Source organism: Leucoraja erinacea, chromosome 10 (assembly GCF_028641065.1).
Source record: "Leucoraja erinacea ecotype New England chromosome 10, Leri_hhj_1, whole genome shotgun sequence".
In the NCBI taxonomy this organism is placed as follows: Eukaryota; Metazoa; Chordata; class Chondrichthyes; order Rajiformes; family Rajidae; genus Leucoraja; species Leucoraja erinaceus.
Window position 1 is genome coordinate 44,604,028 of NC_073386.1, and position 18,068 is coordinate 44,622,095.

The 18,068-nt window shown below is 37.6% G+C and overlaps 1 protein-coding gene across 1 annotated transcript in view; it reads right to left on the minus strand.

The window, feature by feature from the left end:
- Positions 1-5,886: 5,886 nt before the first annotated feature.
- Positions 5,887-18,068, minus strand: part of alg6 (ALG6 alpha-1,3-glucosyltransferase) — a 45,426-nt gene continuing 33,244 nt past the window's right edge. Inside the window, exons 10-14 of the mRNA XM_055642089.1 lie at positions 15,808-15,892; positions 12,632-12,702; positions 8,427-8,495; positions 7,704-7,881; positions 5,887-6,166 (exon numbers count right to left, since the gene is read on the minus strand). Coding sequence (XP_055498064.1) covers positions 5,969-6,166; positions 7,704-7,881; positions 8,427-8,495; positions 12,632-12,702; positions 15,808-15,892 — 601 coding nt within the window. The 3' untranslated portion in view covers positions 5,887-5,968. The remainder of the gene's footprint in view (positions 6,167-7,703; positions 7,882-8,426; positions 8,496-12,631; positions 12,703-15,807; positions 15,893-18,068) is intronic.

Consider the following 18,068-nt stretch of genomic DNA (forward strand, 5'->3'; position numbering starts at 1 on the left):
AAACCTTGTGGCTGGAGTTGGAGGTGTTTGCCTTTACACTGCTTTGAACATGATTCAGAGAAATCTGTTTAATTCTCTTTTGATTCTTAACTATTCAGGGACACTTTATGAGTTGTATTCTGGTTCCAGCTGTTTGCAAAAGGGACAATAGTTCAACCTTTTGCTTGGCATTTGATTTGATATTTACAACTGAAAGAATCAAACCTGAGAATATACTGGCGTGGCAGGGAGTTCTCAGTTTTGCAAACTAGAAACTAAAAATACAATGTCCAATAATAATTAATTAAGCACTGTGAATAAGGAAACGTATAAATCATGACCTTATCCACTCCAAAAATAACATTTGTAAATTTATCACTACAGGTCCTCCCCTGGTTACAACAGGATTACATTCCTGAATACTGTTCGTAACCCGAACAGTTTGCAAGTCAGAGAAATGTGGTTGCCCGGCAGTATATTTAAATAAAAAACATATGCCAATCAAGGGCAACATGCAGTTGAACCAGGGTATTAACTCAAACATTCTGAGATTTCCACAAACTGAGTTCCCACACAGCAGAACATTTCTGCAGATGGCGGCAAATCGATTCCACCAGTCTTCCAAACACTCGTTCATATGCACGACCTGTCCATAAGTTGCACGTTCATAATCTGGGGAGGAGCAGTATTCATATACACTTAAATGCGTTTTTTTGTTTTTTTTAAATCAATTTAATCCCTTGTCTTCTAATCTATTACTTCTGCATCTGCCAGCTACTCTCCCATCTGCTGGCAGCAATGAATATAGGAATTTATAAAATTAAACAAAAGATCATTTAACTTTAAAGTCCCATTCAAATATTTTCTACAGATCCTCCATCCTTCTCTCTGATTTGTTGCTTCTTGAACCTTTCATTTTATCCACCACAAAACCTTCCACAAATACGCGACCTTTTAAATGGCGTTCTGACTTCTTAATTTCACAATTTTTAATCTGTGCCTTTGACAAATCTTAAAATGAATTATTTTTCTTGCAATGTTAAGAAATCTCTCGATAATAAATACATATTTCACATAATTGACATCATCCAGTATTCCATATTTCTTGCTTTTTCTATATAAATTCATGATTGGTGTGTTCCGACGTTCAACTTTGACTCAATGTCATTATAGAAAGCCCTCATTTGATCCTCCTGGTTTCAGGGGTGGAGCTATTAGATTTACTATTGAAACTATTAGATTGCTATTGACGGGTAACAACTGGTTGCTAGTAGCTCTGTGGGAAACTAAAATTGAGTCTTGAATCTGTCAAAACATTGCCCTGCCCAGTTCTGAATAGTGCAATCTCAACAGCTGATTTTTCCACAGCCTTTGCCAAAACAGTGTCACTTATCAAATCATCTTTACATATGTTTTAAAAGGGGAGATAAATTAAATGTGCAAGATTTGTAACAAAATAAAACCACTAGATACACATCATCTCAATGCCTCACTCATCGCAAGATACTACAGTCAAGGCAGAAAAACTAATACTTGGGTGAAAGATTAGTTAGTGGGCAAAGAGATACCCGACTCCAGTCTTAGCCAAATGTCATCAGGAGACAAGAAAGAAATCAAAGAAAGCACAAATTGCTGTTATTTTAATCTCCCATCTAACAATAACTGGACACAATATAAAAAGCAGGACTAATTAGGCATGACCTGATAAAACAGACATGTGTGTATTTTAATTATCAGCATCTTAATTTTATAATTTCTATTCCCAGGGGGGCCGTCCCTTAGGAGTCTAGTGTGAATATGAAAGGGCAGATCATTGCAGCTGCCCACTCATATAAATATATGACAGAAATGTCACTAAGCAAATCAATCTGTCCACTAAAATGCCTGCAGGGAACTGCTCCCACAGGTGCACACCAAGATTCAGTTTCTAGCACCTAATTTAAATGTCATTTACCCTGACACACAGCACTCTCTCAGCAACCCCCTCTCATGCTAAAGAAAACCAAGGAATGTTTGTTGACTCTGTTAACTCGGTTATGTGTACCATATTATTAAAAATCTAAAAATACTAATATGTTATGCCAGCATAATATTGCAAGAACAAGCTTATAATGTTGCTACCGGTTTTGGCTAACCAAAAGAAACCTTAGATCAACCAGATCATTGGGGGGGAAATATTGGGAGAGTTGAATAAATAGATCCAAACACAGATCCATTTCCTCTGATCCAACCAAGGCCAACCCTAAGTTGTCCAACCCTTTCCATGTCCTCACAGCCTGGCTCAAAGGCTCCCGTAACACCACAGCCGCTCTTCGCGTCCTACCTTCATCGTCCCCCTTCTCCTCTTTCCCTTTTGGCTCCATGTCTGTTTTTGCCAATGTTTGTTTCTTGGCTCCACGATCTGGCTCTTGAGTTGGAGGTAACGAACAAGGGTCCAGTAAATGATCACTGCCTGTTTTATTTGGGAGAAGAGATTAAGGACAAGCTGATAGAAATCAGCAGTATTGCTAAGCAATGTTTTCAAATATTGAACAACCTTCCTCTTTCATCCTTCAAACCCAAGATGCATCATTTCTCTAAACTGCATGCCTGGCGAAAGTTCCTAATCAAGTCAGTATTTGTTAAGATCAAGACGGCACTTTCATGAGAGTCACTTTACCATCATGAGAGTCAGAACATGTGTGTAAGGCTAAGAATACCATTACTTCATCAGACCTGTCGTGAGTATTTCTGACCCCCAAGGCTAAAGAAACTGGGGCAATTGAAAATTTCAAGACAAATCAACAGTATTTTATTAGTCAAGGTTATTGATGGAAAAAGAGAAAAATCAGATACTGTAAATGGGTAAATTACAGTTTAATCATAATTGGAGAAAACACTGGAACTTAATTGTGGGATGAATGCCCCACAGTTCAGTACCCGTTGCAGACTTCTTTCTGAAAGACCATTTCATAGTCCAAATACCCATCTCTGACCAAAATCATGGACCCAATTTGATCGTTTTAAAACATTTTGAAAAATCGTTTTTTTTCTATAAATAAAATACAAATTGAGCAACCATTTCTGAGCTTTTGTTATATTATTTATTATGATTATATATTCTGTTGTGCTGCAGCAAGTAAGAATTTCATTGTTCTATCTGGGACATATGACAATAAAACACTCTTGACTCTTGAAAGGTAGACACAGTGGTAAAAATGCAGAAGGGAATGACGGAAGGGGGAGCACAAGAGGAGCAAGGGAAAAAATCCAGCTTCGGAAGAGTTTAAAAAAGGGAATTTTAATTATTGATTGTGATCAGTGACATGGATCAACAATATGCATTAGAACTGCAGAAGAAATCAGCTCTAATATTATTTGAGATAAAATTTAGTTTTATACTGGAAGGAAAATCTCGGATGGAAATTGAACGCATTCCAGCATATGTCAATGTTTTAAAAATAGTAGAAATATTTTAACACTTTTTACTCTTTTTAAGTTTGATGTAAAATTGAACCAGCAGCAAAAACACTGATGGAAAGGTGTAATGTGAGCTGAATACACCGTTTCAGTAGCCTCCCCCGAGGCAAGAATTTGATTCTAATATCACGTATTTTTACTTGCACCCACTATCCTATTTTTCTCCCCTCCGTCACATGCAACATAGTGACGACAATCATCATAGTCAATGCGGGAGATTTCTGTCCATTCAACAGCTGGTGCTTCTAGGATCTATTTTCCAGTTGTGCACCAGGTAGATCATATAACTCTCACTTTCTCACCCCGTGAAGCAAATTTAAAAAAAATAGAGAAGGGACGAGGGGCACAGGGTCGGGGTGAAAAACTATTCCAAACATAAAACCAATATTTTTATACTGCAGTAATAACCAAGAATGGACAGTCTGCATCAATTTGACAGAATGAGCCACTGACATGAGAGATCACTGCTATTTCTTTTGAGCATTCTTGAGCTCTTGGCAGCCGTGACCCTTACCAAGCACATGATTAAACAGAGATTTTCATTGCATTGCCCTCGAGGTGTCCCATTCAATGTTCTGGGTCGGTCATTCGCTCAGAATGTCATGAATGTCATTTTCCAGTGCAGCTGGAGGGAGAAAAGAATCTTGCCCACCTCATGCTTATGCTGCTTTCCAAATTCCAAAACCCATTAAAACACAAATAAACCCAGAAGAGATGAGAAAGCAGGTGGGAATGTATGGCCTGCAGTAGGTCATGACATCTTAATTTTGTTAAATATTTGCTAATAGCTTTGCTGCTTTCACTGTTAGAAATGAATACAAAATCTAATGCTCTGTTCACAGTATATGTTATAAAACAAGCATTAGATTCAAGGTAATTGAAGTCTGGTATATCTTATATATAATACAAAATTGACATTTTAGTCATTTATAAATGTATAAAACATAAAATCTGACAATAACAAAAAAGTTCTACTCCAACTTGTGTGGAATTATTTTTGAAATAAAAATAAAAATTAATTTTAAACCAGTAAGTTCATCGGTTAGTGTAACCAACTTTTGCACAACTCTCACATCTCACCTTTGCAACACTTTTCCTTTGTGCTACAGCAAAGAATAAATAACCTCGTCATATCAATATTAAGTCATCCTAATCAAGTATAGAACAACACTAATCAGGTACAGAACAAAATTTGTCTCTAGTCATGGCGAGGTCCCGGAGGACTTAACAGTAACCAATTGTGGATCTTTTGTTTAATAAAGGAATTAATGAGAATCCTTGAAATTACAGGCTGGTAAGGCTCACATTATTAGTAGGGAAGCTATTGGAGAGAATTCTGTGGGATAGGGTTTACTCCATTTGGAAGGGAAAAATGATAATTAGGGAGAGTTACATGGTTTTGTCCACAACAGGTCACATTTTCTGAACATTAATTAATTTTTTGAGGAGGTAACGAAGGTGATTGATGCAGTAGGTTACTGGATGTTGTCTGCATGGATTTTAGTAGGACATTTGATAAAGTTCCTATGGTAGGCTGATCCAGATGATTCATACGCTATGGATCCATGATGATATGGTTACCTAAACTCAGAACTGGCTGATCCATTAAAGTCCGAAGGTAGTGGAGAAGGGCATTATTCTGGCTGGAAATTTGTGATCTGGAAATCTATTATCTATCTTATATATTACTAAAAGTCTGATCTTGACCACTTCCTGCTATTCTGTATATTGATTTTAGAAAAAACGCTGCCACTTACGGCTATGATTTTTGGCCATCTTACTCAGAGTCCCCCTCCGCTGAGCAGGACAAGGGGATTTTTCCCATCGATGAAAAATAAGAGTTATTAGTGTTTAAAAAATGTTGAGATTCTCTCTCCTGAAGGCCACGCCCCTTCCAGAGGGAGTTTAAAACCCGGAAGTGTTGAGTGCCTCAGTCAGTCTCTGCAAGATGGGGGAGCGAGAGGGTCACGTCTCTCAGTCTGTGCTGTGAATAACACTGAACACATGTCTACTAAACTGTGAGTGGTTTTACTGACCTGTCAGTGCCCTTAATGTGGTTTGAAAATGTAGTTTGGAAATGCTAAAGCTGTGTTGCCTTTGGTTTGGAAATGCTAAAGCTGTGTTGCACAAGTGTAAAAGTGACATCAGTACATTAACCATCGGAAAAAATCATATGCAAATTTGATCCTTGCCTCGACGGATTTTCAAATTGTTGCACCTTTAAAATAAAAGTTCATTTGATAGGAGTAGCAAACGTAACTGATTTTTCACCTATTTAAAAATCATAGATGCCGAGATAATATGAAGCATTCAAATTGTTAGCCTGGCTGAGATCAACTAGAACCACATTCCTTAACTGAGCCTCATTACTCATTGTGCATTCTTCAATGTACACTGATCCATTGTGGCAGATACAGAATATGTACTTAATAAAAATGATTTCTGCAATTAGGATTAGAGTAATATTTATTGACTGTAATATACAGTAGAACAGATTGCTGGTTTGCAGTGGAATCAAACAAATTGTGATTTACTTCACTTTCCATAGTTGCCTCTGGACCACAGGCTCCCACAGATGCAGAATGTTGAAGTACATCAGGAACATCAAGAAGTGAATGCAGGAAAACAGAGACACCAAGACAGAGAACAAGTGTGGCAGTCTTGATGGAGGATTCAGAGCAACACTTATTAAACTAAGAGTAGCCATGGCAATCACTGATACCCGGAACTGTAAGAATAAAAAAAAGTTTATCTATATTAGGTAACGTTTTTCAGTCCATTTGTCCTTGGCTATAAAACACAAATATTGTAACATATTTAAGCATACTAAACTATAAACATAACTTATAAATTCTTCCATCTTCCTGTAACCCAAGCCCCACCTATATAGTTTAGTTCTTAGTTCGGAGATACAGCGTGGAAACAGGCCCTTTGGCCCACTGTGTCCATGCCGAACAGTGATCACCCCAAACACTAGTTCCATCCTACACACTTGGGACAATTTACAAAAGCCAATTAACCTACAAACCTGCACGTCTTTGGAGCGTGGGAGGAAACCAGAGCACCTGGAGATAACCCACACTGTCACAGGAAGAATGTGCAATGTCCACACAGAGAGCAACCATAATCAGGGTCGAACCCAGTCTCTGGTGCTGTAAGGATACTGCTGCACCACTTTGATAGAGGATCCCATGATGTCAAAATTATATAACAAACGGCCCAGCTTTCTCCCATTTTCAGGCCTTTAAAATTTAAGTTTTAAATTTAAGTAAGGATTATTCTTGATAATCCTTACTATCTAAGGATTGTCAATTGATGTTCTCTTCTTTACTACATATTTTCAATCTTGGTAATGCACTCCACCAAATTACTTGCTTCCTTCATCTATATTCCTTGTTGCATGAGAAAATATAACAAATAAAATCAGCTCTCCAGTTTCAATCTGTTCTTTGATTAGAGCTCTTCAATAGCATGTCAAAAGGTTGTGATCTCATGTTGCACTCCACCATCTTAATAATCATGATCAGGGATTCCCAACCTTTTTCATCCCGTTTACCCGTGGCAAATTTAATAGCACATAACAATGTTATTTCACATTTATGAACAACTAATGATGAACAGATATACCAGAACCAAACACAGTCAGTCAATGAGAAAAAATATGTACAAATCCAAAATCAACAGATTTACCCCCTGGGTAGGTGAAATTTACCACCTGGGGGTAAATTTACCCCAGTTTGGGAACCCTTGATCTAGGCTCATATTCCAGTGTTTTCATAAGAGAGTGTGCTGGACTATCAGAGGAGCTGTTTCATATAAGATGTTATACAGCTTAGCCCGTTTGCTCCGTCAGTAAGAAATTCCATGGCATTATTTCAGAAAGCAGATGGCGTGAGCATATGTTGAATAGGCCAGTAAGAAGAATTAAGCTGAATCCAGAAATTAAATGTTTGCATTCATTTGTCAGCTGGTGTCAACATTTATGCAATTCACCATTAAATATGACATGGATTGTATATGTAACTCATTCTTCTTCTTCACTGCCACTTCCCATTTAGAAAAGTACTGCTGTGAATGTTTCCATTTCTTGCACTTGCCTTGTGGCTACTTTAGTAATAATTAACAGTCTGAAGTGGATTGTAACCCAGATTCTAACACTGATGGACTGTGGTAAACATCCATTATACTCATGCTTTACAACATTAAAAAGAAATATAAACCAATTTTATAATGAACCATTCTTTCAAAAGTGCCAAGTTACTTACTGCAGATTTAGCAACACGTGGCAATTGTGGGATGTACGTACTCCACCTCTGGAGCTGCAGATCCTCCACAGACACTTTTACAAATGCTGATAACAAATATGTTGTGACGAGAAGGAAGGCCAAAGATGTGCAGATGTACGGAAGGAGTAGCCCATCCTTTAGCAACAGAGGTAACATGCTACAAGAACACAAAGAATGCCAGAGCAGGAAACTTTATTCCAACTTGGTAGAACGATAAATGTAAAACTAATTAAATGAAACCTGTTTAAATTAAATCTTGGATATAATACCGGCAATTGAAGACTAACAGCATTGACAATCAGCATGTATTAGGTGGACACATTGTGATGACAATAGGATGGATTGATCAATAAATTCAGTGGCCACATTGCAAGGGTTGATGAATAAATTATTGTTCGGCTTGCTGGCATTTCCACAAAACAATGTCTGGTTCCCAAAGCAGAAAAAATCAATGTATTTAACGACAATTACTAGAACCAGAGTCCCAAGTTTTTGATTAATGTTTAAAAGGATAATAATGTGAGTGTTGGTTACAAAAATTATACAAGGAACAAAAAAGATTTACAGCGTTTTTGTTCCGGAATCGTGAGTTAGCTCTCAGTTTAAAAGAGAAGGCAATGAAACATTGAGAGGTAAAACCAACGCAGAATGTGTTACACAACTTCCATATGAAGATTAGTCATGCAAAATCATTGACCTTACCTAAAAGTTGACACCAGCAAAAACCAAGTTGCCATGAAGGGGAGTTCATGTAGAATCAGTAGTACAGGTCTGCAAACCAGCAAAATAAATGTTGAATAAACAAAACGTGCACAGAATTGAACTGAAAATATGAGCACGGGAACACACAGTTTTATATGGTGTGGAACTGCCCAACCAAATGTGATCAGAGGTTCAATCCCAGTCTGCGTTCCTTTCACTGGCCTCAGTCAACACTGTTGTAGGATATTACCAACAGTCTGAAAACATTCTGCAATGGCGGGTGGGCAACCTGCACATTTTCACATGAACCCTTGATGATTGTGTTGGTTGATCAATTCACCAGGCACTGGGATTGTTGACAAAAAATATCATGATCTATTTGACCATCTGACAAATAATCTGACATCCTATATCAGATGACCAACACACATAATTATTTTCAAGGACAAGAAAATATGAAGAATGGACATCTAGAAGTCACAGAGAAGCTGCATCAGTATTGAACCAAATATATAACAGTCGCAGCCCATGTTCTTGGGAAAGGAAATGATTTGTTGCTTCCTTCTCATTATGCTCCTTTGGCTCACCTTTGGCCCACCAGCTGATAAGATCATAAGTGATAAGAGCAGAATTAGGCCATTTGGTCCATCAGTGGTGTCAACAGAAGTATAAACCAAGAAGGTCCAATGCCTCAGAAAAGGAGAGAGGAAATTCTAACAAAAATGCAATACTTTAAAAATAAGAAACTGAGTCAGGAAGGCAAGTCTGTAACCAAGGCAAGTCTAAAATATTCCCATCAAATGTCCTTTGGACACAAAGCAATTCTTAACTGTAAAGGCACGCACAAGCTTACTATCAGTCTTAATGTAGGATTAAGATAGAGCAGTAGACTGTGTGTTTAACAAAGTCATGGACAGATATGTTAACTGCAAGAAAAAACCCATAATCAGATTAGTCAGTAACTGAGGAATAATTATTTAATCGCTAGTTATTTTTGCCCAGTTTAGCAATAGACATTTTATTCATGAATGCTCTGTTCAATTCAGCAGCTTCATTTAGTCTTGCATAACATATCCTGTCCAATTCCTTTATATTTATAAGTAACAGATTCAATTCAATTTAAAAACTAAATCTATTCCAGACTGCTTTCCTGAAGGGCTAATTCATAGTGGAACATGGTTCCCTAAATGCTGCCACCTGCCTGTGTTCCAATCCAATGTGTATACTTCATGTACAAGTCAGATAGTCACTGTAAAATGGTTGCTGCCAGTATGATCATCAGGAGTAGGGGCCCTGCTTCACTTTCCCTAACCCAAGGGCATGGAAGTAATGAATAACATTCTATCACTGCCTTGGTGGATAATAATTCAATAAAAATCTGGAACCTTCCCAATCTGCATGGTCCAATACTCTGCTACATAATGGTTTTTAGGACAGATCGATGAATTTGTAGACATTTACCCAATCTTTGCCACAAATCCATCATGATCTTAAAGTAGCAGTTTGGTTAAATTGGTAACAAGTCAATATGAGCACAAATCTGATTGATTATGGAATTTATAATTTTTAGTCTTGGAATTTTTTTCAACGCAGAAATTATTTAAAACTAGTATCCTAATCATGGCAATATTTAAAAAAATAAAATGTTTTAAACTAGTCGACATGTTTTAAAATACATTCAACATACATTAGTGGATAGAGAGTAAAATGCAATCTTAATTTGTAAATTCTGTTCCTTGCTAATGTAAATTGAATGTATTGTAATAGGTTTCTGTGTAAGTAGACTGTGCACAATGTTTATTGTTCTGTCTTCAGCCATATGCTCATAGTTCAAGTGCCTAATTCTTAAAGCATTGATTGCTATGATCACCACAAAATTGGATTGGATTCACATTGACCATAGATCAGTGTGTCAGATACAAGGAAAATGTCTTCCATTTTCAAGTAAAGCTTCTCTCGCAAGATAAAAGGAGGCTTTGGTATAAGCTAAACAAATAACATTTTAAAATTTGAAGTTTGATAATGTAGCTAACTAAATTGAAGACAAATACTTTATTCAGAAGTACAAGTGCCAGGGGGTGTTAGAAATTAATATGATGGGATAAAAAGTTAAGCAAAATAGTGTCAATAGATCTATACAAAAATTGCTTGGACGGATCGTTGAACCAGATAATACATGAACCTTATTTCTGAAGGAGTAGGGACTGGGGAATAAAATGGGTAGAGGTTGGTACAACTAAAGAGGAATAATTTGACTGCGTTTGATGTATTCTAACAATTTCCTCGTCTTTTTCGTAAATAACCTAATTGTCTATATTACTGCAAACATTGTAATCACTCAAAGAATGGGGAAAAAAATAGATTGAGCTTACTTACGTAAAAATTTACATTTGTTTTAAGCTAAATTATTGCAACGCCTAACATAAAAGGAGCAGTGCTTGTAATGTAGTACTGGGAACCAGCTACAAAACATGTCGGCTTCTGGGTCACTTACCTTCACTATCTACTCATCAATTTTTGGACGCCACCATAGCACAACAGATAGAATTGTTACTTCATATCTCCAGCAACCTAGGTTAAATACTGACTTCCGATGCTGTCTGTCTAGAGTTTGCACGTTCTCCCCGTGACTGCACAAATTTTATCCGAGTGCTTTGGTTTCCTCCTACATTCCACAGATGTGTGGTCAGTCTGCTAATGGTCTGCTGTACACTGCCTCTCATGTGTAGGCAAAGCGTGGAATGTGGTGGGAGTTACTGGGAGCGTGGGGAGAATAAAATGGGATTAGTATGGGATTAGTGGAAGTGGGTGCTTGATGATCAGCACAAACTTTGTGGATCAAAGGATCCATTTCTGTGCTGTCTAACTTCCAGTTTACTTAAAAGCATCAACACCAGTTGAGTTATAGTTCTCCATCCCATTAATCTTTCATTATGTGTGAGCATACATTATATTTGGACTACCCAGCTACATCATTACACCATGCGAGTTATTGCAAACATATCCTTTCTAGCAAGATGAACTGCCTAACGAGGGGCAGAGATTCACTTGATCTGTATTTTTCCCCACTTTCTAACCTGTGAAAGGGCTGATCTTGCCAGCATCGACCAGCACATTAAAATCAAGATAATTTGGGAGAACCCCAATCTATTTTATCCCATTAATACATCAGGATGAATATTTAACTATTCCAAAAACCTGGTCAATCACAATAGGTAGCAAGAGAATATATGGGATCTAACTTTTCTTTAATTAAGTATTTGTAGAATCTAACCTTTCTTTAATTAAATATTTCAAAACAATTTGAAAAGTTGCGAAAGTCATTTTTAATCTGCTGTTACTTCTCATAATTGCAATATATAGAATATTAAGTGCCGCATAACTCAATTAATATAAAATGTTCTCTTTGCAAGTCAGCTGACTGTTTTCAAAGTCTGATTTCATTAAATATAATACCACAACTACTTTGAACAGTAAGCAGAAGCACATGACAATCTGAAGATTTGAACTCACAGTATTGCTTCGACGGCATAAGGGATTCGAGGAACTTCAGGAGGCTTTCTTAATGGGTCAGTATTAAAATAGAAGTCATTCACACATTTCTCCTTTGTTACTGGAAACAAATACTGTGCACCTATCTATGATTGTGTATGCATTTATAATCACAGGATTAGAACATGTAAAATGAGAGTTAACTATTGAACTGGGAAACAAAGTGGATAACTGCTCCAGTTCTGATGAAGGAACATTGCCTTGAAAGGTCAACTCTTACACTCTTCACATATCCTACCAAGCAATCCAGTGTAATGACAAATAAAATGGAGACAATATTTTGAAAAATAAAAATTATAACAATGCATCAAGGTCAAAAGTACTAAAAATGTCTGAAGAGATAATGGGACAATGCAGAGCAAGGTCACAGATTCAATCCCACATCCATGTTTTCAATAGTCTGATGTGAAATAGCCAATCCAATGTTAAATAGACGATGCTTAACAAAAGGAAGGTTATTTAAAGAAAAGTTTTCTCACTCCATTGAACCCAGGAAAGGGGAGGGGAAGGAGGGAGAAAGCTGACAAGGACTACCTGAAATTGGAGAAGTCAATGATCATGCCGCTGGGGTATAAATAACTCAAGCAAAATATTAATCGTGTGGTTTATCAGTTTCTCAGAGGATATTAAAATTACAGATTTCCAAAACTTACATCGCTGCCAGAAGTATAGACTTTTCATGAACTTGGAATGAAAACAGGAAGAATGCCAAGGAACAATTTATCTATAAATTGCAAAAGTGAAAAGAAAATGTTGCATTAGTTTGTGCCACTTACATTTTGCAAGATTATCAATGTGTTATTCTAATTCTAACGCCTCTCTCTTCCACAGAATCATAAAAGGGTGCAGTTTTACAAATGCCAGCAACCCGCAAACTTGAGTGTGGTCATTGGTCCATTATTCAGTTGGGGGTTCATCCTTGGGAATGAGTCAAGGTAGGAAGATGTGATCCAGGGCTTTTCCTGTGTGTTTTCAGATACAAATTTCTTGATTTTAGATATACGTGGGACAATTGCCGAATGGAATCCAAAAACTTTCAACATTATTTAAATGTGATTTATTTTTTTTAACTTAATAATTGGTAGGTAGAATAACAATGCTACCTCACAAAGGTAACTTGAATGAATTTATGAATGGGGTCATCAATAAAGTCCCAGCACAGTACAATATTTATGAAGATGACAGTATTACAATGAACACCCAAGACATGTGTTCATTGGTGAAAGGGAAGAGGGATGTAAATAACCCCCAGAAAATATTGAAAATGCAATTCAAGGTAATCAGCCAGTATTAATTCATTTATATGTTATAACAATTATGAATTGAGTCTGTCTGATTTTTCTTAAAAGAACACAGTGCTGGAGTAACTCAGACAGCATTTCTGGTCAACATAGACAGGTGACGTTTCGGACTGAAGGGTCCTGACCCCAAAAAAATCGCCTGTCGCCATGTTCTCCAAATATGCTGCCTGATCATCTGAGTCACTCCAGCACTTTGTGTCTATCGTTGGTGTAAACCAGCATCTGCTGTTCCTTCCCACACAAAGGTTTCAAAATCTTGCTTCTACACAAGGGGTTGGACAGGCTAGATGCAGGAAGATTGTTCCCGATGTTAGGGAAGTCCAGGACAAGGGGTCACAGCTTAAGGATAATGGGGAAATCCTTTAAAACCGAGATGAGAAGAACTTTTTTCACGCAGAGAGTGGTGAATCTCTGGAACTCTCTGCCACAGAGGGTAGTTGAGGCCAGTTCATTGGCTATATTTAAGAGGGAGTTAGATGTGGCCCTTGTGGCTAAGGGGATCAGGGGGTATGGAGAGAAGGGCAGGTACGGGATACTGAGTTGGATGATCAGCCATGATCATATTGAATGGCGGTGCAGGCTCGAAGGGCCGAATGGCCTACTCCTGCACCTAATTTCTATGTTTCTATGTTTTGCTATGTTTACACGCAGTTCTCAAATTATTGATTGTTTGGTTGACCAAAGTTGCACAAAACAGTCCATCCCAACATCCATATGACCCTTAGTAATTTAGTCTACACACTGCTTGAATGTGTTTAGATTGTTGGCTAAAACTGAAATGTATGATTAAGTAAAAATAATTAAACATTGCAAACCTAAATCTGCGTATCCAATCCACCAAAAGCTGTCAGAATTGTTGAGTTGTAATGATTCACGGACTTCATGGAGCATTTTTGAGTTAATTACTGCTGCATTTTTAAATCTTACTAGTGGAGAGTCAATTTGTGAATTCTTTGTCGCACTAACTCTTAGAGAAAATAATTATTTTAATATTGTTATAAGCAAACGGTTGAATTTATACTTGTACTTTCAAGGTTATTCTCCCACCTATTTTTCCCCTCCTTTCCTGCCGGCACCAACCCGCATTTGAGATCTGCAGCAGCTGCCTGCCATCTGGAATTTCATCCATCCAAGCCATCAATCTTGACTTAACAACGAGTGCTGGTGGACTAGCTATGCAGCAGGCAGGCAGCAAGAATCGGTCGACAACAGTGAAGAGTGAGAGCACTCGATTTTTGCTCTTCAGAGACAGGGGTGATGCCAATTATAGAAGGAGAATTACATTGGGTTGTGCCCTTCATCATTTATCAGGCCAATGAAGAGGACAGTTAGCATGATGTGTAGGAAGAGAACTACAGATGCTGGCTTCTTGATCAGTACGGGTGTCAGAGTTATGGAGAGAAGGCAGGGCAATGGGATTAGGAGGGAGAGATAGATCACCCACGATTGAATGGCGGAGTAGACCAGATGGGCCAAATAGCCTAATTTTACTCCTATCACTTATGATCTTATGAAACCGAAGATAGACACAAAATATTGGAGTAACTCAGCGGGACAGGCAGCATCTCTGAAGAAGGAATGAGTGACATTTCGGGTTGAAACCTTTCTTCAGATCCAAAACCTCACCTGTTCCTTCTCTCCAGAGATGCTGCCTGTCCCGCTGAGTTACTCCAGTATTGTGTGTCTAACTACAGTTAGCATGATGTTTTCGAATGCAATGTTTGGCCTATTCTGAGCCATCATGGAGGGACCTTAGGACATCCACCTTTACTTTCTCTGTTTATACTACATTACATTCCCTGAATAAATCCCAGGCTGCAGAAGATCAAAATAAAAAGGTGAAGATTAAAATGATCTCTTTGCATCAACATTAATCTTATAATTTACTATCAAAGGACAAAACACTTTTTAAAATTATTTTCCTTTCATTAATCTATAGAATGCATATGTTAGTGAACTGCACAATGTTGGTCACACAGAGCAGGTAAACTATAGCTTAGAGGTAGACAATCCATTGTGATGTGAATATGCTAGTGCAGTAGGAAGGGGGATATCAAGCATAGCACAACTCCAATGTTCAAGCATATCGCCTCTGTTCCTTTTCACTGTTCAGTGATCTTTGCCAGAAGGGAAACAAATATAAACAACAAGATCTTGGACAGTGTGCTGACACTAAGTGAGATGCCATTCCCCAGGTGACCAATGCCCACACTTCAAACCAATTGACTATTCTTCATGCAAAGTGAAAAAGTGAGGATTTAATTCTCTGGATGTTAACTACAACTATCGACAAACAGACTCCACAAAAATAAAGTTCAAAACCACACTTCTTGTTCAGTAAGAAAGGCCATTTTGACTCTAGCCACGAGCAGCCCGTTTAAATGGGGCAATAGGGCACATAATTAAAGAACAATCTTGATTTGTGCATCCCAATTCCCTGTCGGCCTGTATTGCTAAAGGAAAATTAATGCCAGAAAAATTGCATGCAATAAATATCAATCAATTTCAAATTAAAAAATAAAACTTACCAGTGAAAATTTAAATCCCTTTATTGTGGGATCAATTGTCAACTTCACGCACGTGGGTAAAATTGTCAAAAGTGTTGCAGCAAAACTGACAAACATAAACAATTGTTAAACTGACAGATAATTAAATAATTTCATGTCAAATGCAAAAAAGAGGCTCACTTTTAGAATGAATATAAACATTTTTCTCAAGATAGGAAATCTGCATGTAGAGAATCATTGAACACAGACAAAGACTTAGTATTATAAAATCATAGAGTCATATAGTATGGACACAGGCCCTTTGGCCCAACCTGATGTTAAACAATAACCTAAGAATACTGGAGAAACTCAGCGGGTGACTCTTGGTGCATCCCTATGTCCTACACTTAACCCAAATATTTAGAGAAAATGCATTATTTGTAATTAAATATTAAATTGAAGTGGATAGATATTCCAAGTTGCTTTCATCAGGTGGGAAGGCAAAGATACCCAGTTTTCTTAGGTGTTTAAGAAAGAACTGCAAGTGCCGGATAAATTGAAGAAATCGAGACAAAAATGCTAGAGAAACTCAGTGGGTGAGGCAGCATCTATGGAGTGAAGGAATGGGCAACGTTTCGGGTCGAGACCCTTCTTCAGACTGACAAATACACACAACAATTATTCGAAACTTCATCTCCAGAATACTACCACATACAACATCACTACAACAATTTTCCAACCCAGCTGTCTCAGAGTGAGATTGCTAGATAGTTGTAATTTTATATTGTGGGAAATTATATCCATGGACACATGCCTAGCAAAAAACAAATTGAAAATCAAAAAGCTAGAGCTCCTGGAAATCGGACACAAGAATAGAAAATGCTGATACAGTCAAGTCAGGCATTGGGAAATCAAACAGAATTTTAGTTTCAGGTCATAGGAACCAGGAGGGTGAAGAAACTACTTTTAAGCGCTATCGATAGGATGGTAGAACACTTAGTACACAAACTCATCAGTTATAGCAGTTATGGATAAATGTTGGATTAAAAATGTCCAAGTGGAAATAAACCATAAACAAAAATCTTGAGCTGTGAACATTTGATGTGGTATGTTTTTTATGCATGTTGGGGATATCAAAACTTCAGTGTGTCATAGAGTCGTACAGCATAGAAATAAACCCTTCAGCCCAACTTGCCCACACTGACCAACATGTTCCCTCTACACTGACCAACATGTTCCCACCTGCCTGCCTGAGTTTGGCCCATATCCCTCTAAACCTATCCTATCCATGTACTTGTCTAAATGTTTTTTAAATGTTGCAATAGTACCAGCCTCAACTACCTCCTCCGGTAGCTTGTTTCACACACCCACCACCCTTTGAGTGAAAATGTTACCCCTCATGTTCCTATTAAATTGTTTCCCCCTCACCTTAAACCTATCTCCTCTGGTTCTTGATTCTCCTACTCTGGGCAAAAGACCCTGTGCCTCTACCCAATTTATTCCTCTCATGATTTTGTATGTCTCATGATTGTGCGTTTTTAAATTCAATTCCGTTTCCTACATATTTCCTCCACAAGTGGTGACTTCAGCTGGGACGGATTTCAAAAACTGTTGTCACTGTCATGACAGGATTACCATTCTTCAGATGTGACCAGATAGGAAAATGTTAGAATACTGTTCCGCTACAAACTCAGTCAGAATCATAAACGGATTGTTCAAAATTTTGTTTTAAGAGTCTATTAAGTGGTTTCAGGACCTGGTGAGGGGTGAGTAAAAATATGAAGTTGGTATATCCCTTTTATTTCTCTTTTTTTACTTTCAATATATCTTCTGTTCTCTTTTTCTCTGTTTCTTTTTCTTTTGCTTGCTTCATAACGCTTTTTCGAGTTCTTCGTCTCTAAGGTCTCTTTTGATCACTCTTTCACGCACTTACTATCCTATCTAACTCTTTACTTTTCTTCTTTTTAAAGTTTAAAATATGAAGTGGTACTGGAAATGTGTTATGTTATTTTTGGCTTATTTCATTGTAATGTACACTACTTCTAATAATTAAAAAATAAAAAATAAAAAAGTCTAATAAGTATGAAACTCCGTTTGCTCCTTTCTTCACCAAGTACCGTCCATTTGGGCAAAACAGTTGACATGGATGTGTTGGGCTGAAGGGCCTATTCCTGTGCTGTACAACTCCATGGCACCAAATTCGTATTGAATGTGTTATTTTATCCTCGAAAGTTTTGACTCTACTGTTTTCCTATCGTTGGCCAGGTGACCTAAATACCTCAATTGATGCCCATTCTCAAAGC